Consider the following 4,946-nt stretch of genomic DNA (forward strand, 5'->3'; position numbering starts at 1 on the left):
ACCAAACCTGTGCAGCAATAGTACAATGAATGAACCTATTATGCTCTCTGTCTTCAATGGATTAATTAAAGGCACATATAACATAATTATGATTTAAGCTGTAGAGTTTTGTAACACTATTAATCATAGTTTCAACATTTTTAACATCGAGCCATCTTGATCTTTAATTGGTTCCTTTATTTATTAATTTATTTTCTCCCTTTTTATCATAACTACCAATCTTATTTTACAATATCAGTCACAAATCACAACCTTCTCCAACACTCCTAGAAAAATTACAATAACTCTCTTTCACAAAACATTGTCACATCAATATCAATATAATTCTCCTTACAACTACACATTATCATAACACCTTTCAAACCATAGAAATGGTCTAAGCAAAACTATTCTACAAGTAATTACAATTCGTTCATAGATTTAATTAATGTTAACTGATTTATTAGTTCAGAGTTTCAACTTGGTGTTACCCAAATTTCCGTTTTATTAGTTCTCACATCTAAAAAGGATTACATTTGAACCCCATATATTCGAGTTTCAAATGACATGTCGATAAGGGATTGTACAATTTTTGTGAAAATCTGCCCAACTAAGAATTACCACAAAAGACTCAAAGTAATGCAGATTTGAGGGACTTGGTGAATGCCGCAAGTTCTTTAAGACCTTCCTCTGATGACTTGGCATCACCTAATATTTTCACCATAGCACTACCCACAATCACACCGTCCCCTCCCCATCCAGCCACCTGCAATCACCAAAAGATTACGTAAAGAGAGGGTACCTACTACTCCATCCGTCCCATTTTAGAGGACCAGTTTCTTTTTAGCATGTTTCAAATTAATAGTTCACTTCCATAAATGGAATAAAGTTTTTTTATACCATTAGTTTATGCATGTAAAACAAAAATGAAGATAAAAAAGTTAGGGGTAAAAATGTAAGGTAAACAAAAAGTAAGATGTGTGATTTCGTAAATTGTGTATTTTTAATCTGTGGAGTATTATATAGGGATGGAGGGAGTATAAGGGATCTAATAAAAAAGAACATATTCTATGAGTCATAAAATCAATTGTAAAAAGCCTTTCTCTTTACTAATAACAATTTACACACAAAATTTTTAAAATAAATATCAAACATGTCGAATGGTATCAAAAGTTGAAAGTGTTTACAAACTGCAATATTAATAAACTGATTTATTGTAGTAGATCAACATTCTGTTAACAGTTTTTGTAATCTTATTTACCTAACTAATTATTATCCAAAAAAAAAGAACAAAGAGTGTTTGCATACCGACCTAACCCGTAGACTATATCATACAAAATCACCCAATTTAATCTGCTATCCAAGCAGCAAAACCTTTTCATTTCCACTTATGACAAATCTTTGTTCGGTTGAAAATCATAACAGTTATTTGGGGTTCAATAATAAGTGGTGAGAACTTTATTTTACAGTGAGTTTTATATTTAAATTACTTAATGTTGGCTTGGTTATAAAAAATTGATGATACTAAGATGTATGCTAAGCTCCATGATTTGTCATGGTCAAAATGCATTTCGAAGAAATTAAACTAATATAATATGATAAGTCAAACATTGCAATTTTGTGTTGTTTTCCAACTCCATGCTAGATTCTTGTTTTGTTTGTTAATAAAATTTATGCCGTTCTAAAAAAACAATACAATTTTCATGAAAACATAGGCATACCTGTTTCACATGCTCGGGTTTTGAAATGCCGAAGCCAACAGCTACGGGCTTACTTGATTCCTGTATAAAGAAACGAAACCTCATTATTCATCTAATGTTAAAGTTTCCATTTTTTCAACGCATGAGAAACACCCGAAGGATTTAAACAAACCGCTTTAATTTCCTTCAAGAGAGATTCAACTTTTCCGCTTACTGAAGCACGAGCTCCCGTTACTCCAATAGAGCTCACCTATTATAAATATATTTAGTCAAATTCACCAAATAATAAGTTCAAGTTACTCAAAGTTGGGGTGAGTTATTATTTATCTAATACACAAATTCCTTATAGCTACTTATATAGTAGAATACTATAGGGTATTCAAGACATTCAGATGAATATTAGACGACTAATTCATTTAAAGTCGATGAAACTTACGAGATACAAAAATCCCTCTGTAGCTTCAACAATTGATTTCATCCTTGCTCTTGGAGTAGTGGGAGTTGTTAATAGTACCTTGAGAAATAACAAGATTCATTATTGAAAGAAAAATTCAGGTATGCACTACATTCTATACTAAAACCTAAAATTGCAAGGGGCAAAATGGGTACAAGAAATTGGTTAAGAAAATTTTATTCTGCTTGTTGAAAAGTAAACTTACCAACTCGATCTTGTGCTTGGAAGCTTCCCGTCTTAAGATCTCAGTCTCCTCCAAAGGGACATCTGGCACCACGAGTCCTAATAATACATACATTTGACATGTTAGAAGAAAAAAAAAACTAAATAGAAAAGGAATTGTATCCAATAAATTACAGGATCAACTAGATTTACATTTTGATGAGGCCTCCATACCTTATAGGTGACAAAATGTTCATAGTGAGTTATAGGAAAAAAGAGATATTATTGTAACGGGTCAAAAATCAAAATCGGGCAGCGTTAGCCGTCCATCATTTTCACTTTATTTAGAATTTCATCAGGTAAAAAACAATTTACTAGTATACTTCAGGTTTTCAGCAACATTTAAAAGTTAATTAATTTTGGATTCTGCCATTTGAGCTGTTACCAATGAAATGCAAACCCATATTGACCCGTTTTCACACATGTTGACACTATCCCTTTTAGTCAAATAACCGAAAACCATGTACTCCAACTTACCATGTACTCCAACTTCTTTAACGGTAACCATAAACTGCTCCACTCCACGCTTAAGAATCGGGTTGTAATAAGTGAATAAAGCAATTGGACAAGATAATTGCGGTACCACCTATTTTAAGTTCAAAATAAGATCGATGATATAAGGTTTCTATTGTGAAAAATCCACAGATTATTAAAAAGAACAACTTCTCGAACATTAGAAAACATAGGTTGCAAATGTATGCATTAAACTACACTTTCGACAAATTTCATCCCGATTTACCCATCCAACCCATTTTACCCATTTAGACCAGCTAGTATTTTATTTAACTCAAAAAACGAGAGAAAATAACCTGTTAAAAATTCAAATCCACTTTTTGGCTTAATTTATTAAATTTTACTAATTCAAACCATTAATAAAAAATTACATCCGACTTGCACAAAAACGGGTTTAACTTCCAACTCTAATCAATAACGCATGACATACTATTATTTTTTATTGAAATAAAAAACATGTTGGTTATACTTTAAAGGGTACCTCATTCAACATATTAAGAATTGAATCAAAATTGGTTCCTCTTGCCAATGCTCGTGTGGCTGCAGCCTACATGAAGAAAAAGAAAACAGTAAGAAAATTAAAAAAAAAAGTAGATTTTAAAGAATATAACAATAGGTAAGAATTCTCGTTATATAACCTGAATAACTGGTCCATCGGCCAGGGGATCAGAATATGGAACACCGAGTTCAATTATATCTGATCCACAAGAATCGAGCACCTTCAATGCTTCTGCTGTGGTTGATAGGTCAGGGTCACCCGCTGTAATATATGGTATGAATGCTACCTTTGGAAGATAAGAAGGATAGTCAAAACACTAATTAAAATGGCAAAATGGGCGGGTCAGGTAACGGGTCAGTGAAATATCTTTAATTTTACTCATAACACATGCCAGGTCGGGTTGACCTGCCAACACTCTTGTCCATTCATTTATTATGTATTTACATATATAGTGTACTAAATATTATCAGAAAGACTATCATATCATTCATTTCGATTTGAATAAAAAAAACTACTAAGTTATAAGCATTTGCAGATTACTTTGGATGACTTTCAAAATCGCACACAAAAACACCCCATAAGTAGAATATGAGTTTTCTTTTCTAAAAAAAGTAAGTAAAAGATGAGTTTTGATCATTTAAAATGCTCTTACTTTAGTTACCTATACCATTCATCCTCCATTTTATCTTTACCTATTCACATTTCATATTCAATTAATTAATCCACAAACTAAAAAAGTTTCTAATTTCTAATAAGTAATATCCTATTAGCAAAATCCCCAATTTTTCAAATTAAACACTTTAGCTTTGCCCTGGTTTGATACCCAATAAACAAACTACAATCACAGCACACAAAAAATTAAACTTTCAAATCAATCAAATCTTATCTTCAATTGAAATGAGGGAGAAATTGATTAACCTCGAATAAATAACCCTAACCCATCAAGCACATTACAATCAAAATCTCAAAATCAGTATGAAATTAAAAGCAAAAGAAATCAAATCAACAACTAAAAACCAGAAAGTTACTTACTTTACCCTCTCTTTTCAATTTAGTAAAAGTTTCAGAAAGGCCAAGAGTTGATGAAGCGACTGCATGAGTTGCCATTGAAGTATTGAAGGGTGATTTGAGAGAAAATGGAGTAAAGTTTGGAGAATTGAGATGAAAAAGGGAATTGGGTTTGTTGTATTGTGATTGAAGTTGAAGAGATGAAACTGATTTGGGTGTACTGATGATGGCCATATACATTTTTGTTACTACTGATGGAATTAGGGATTTTGCGGCTGCCTGGATTTAAAGTTGGGGCCAACTGGGTTTTATATATGTGGATTTTGAACCAATCAGGTTGATTTTCAAATACTTAATAACACAAACGTTACACAACAACAAATTGTTCACAAATCACAAACAACAACAAAGTTGGACTGGAGAGTGGACCATATATTATCAGTTCGATTTAATATGATAGGATAGGATTCTTTTGGTGTTCTTTTCGGGTTTGGTACCATTCGGTCCGGATCGAAAACTGAAAATTCGTAAAACTGTGAACCAATGACCGGATCAAGAAAGCTTGGTTCGG

General features: G+C 32.3%; 1 protein-coding gene across 1 annotated transcript; it reads right to left on the reverse strand.

Annotated features, from left to right (window-relative positions):
* Positions 1-280: 280 nt before the first annotated feature.
* On the reverse strand, positions 281-4,692 carry LOC139843285 (tryptophan synthase alpha chain-like). Its single transcript, XM_071833356.1, has 9 exons — positions 4,400-4,692; positions 3,507-3,653; positions 3,350-3,415; positions 2,833-2,941; positions 2,339-2,415; positions 2,116-2,193; positions 1,852-1,929; positions 1,701-1,760; positions 281-745 (listed from the first exon to the last, which is right to left on the reverse strand). The coding sequence occupies exons 1-9, from the start codon at positions 4,613-4,615 to the stop codon at positions 611-613; spliced, it is 966 nt and encodes a 321-aa protein (XP_071689457.1). The 5' UTR covers positions 4,616-4,692; the 3' UTR covers positions 281-610.
* Positions 4,693-4,946: the final 254 nt, after the last annotated feature.

This window comes from Rutidosis leptorrhynchoides, chromosome 4, assembly GCF_046630445.1.
Source record: "Rutidosis leptorrhynchoides isolate AG116_Rl617_1_P2 chromosome 4, CSIRO_AGI_Rlap_v1, whole genome shotgun sequence".
NCBI classification, from domain to species: domain Eukaryota; kingdom Viridiplantae; phylum Streptophyta; class Magnoliopsida; order Asterales; family Asteraceae; genus Rutidosis; species Rutidosis leptorrhynchoides.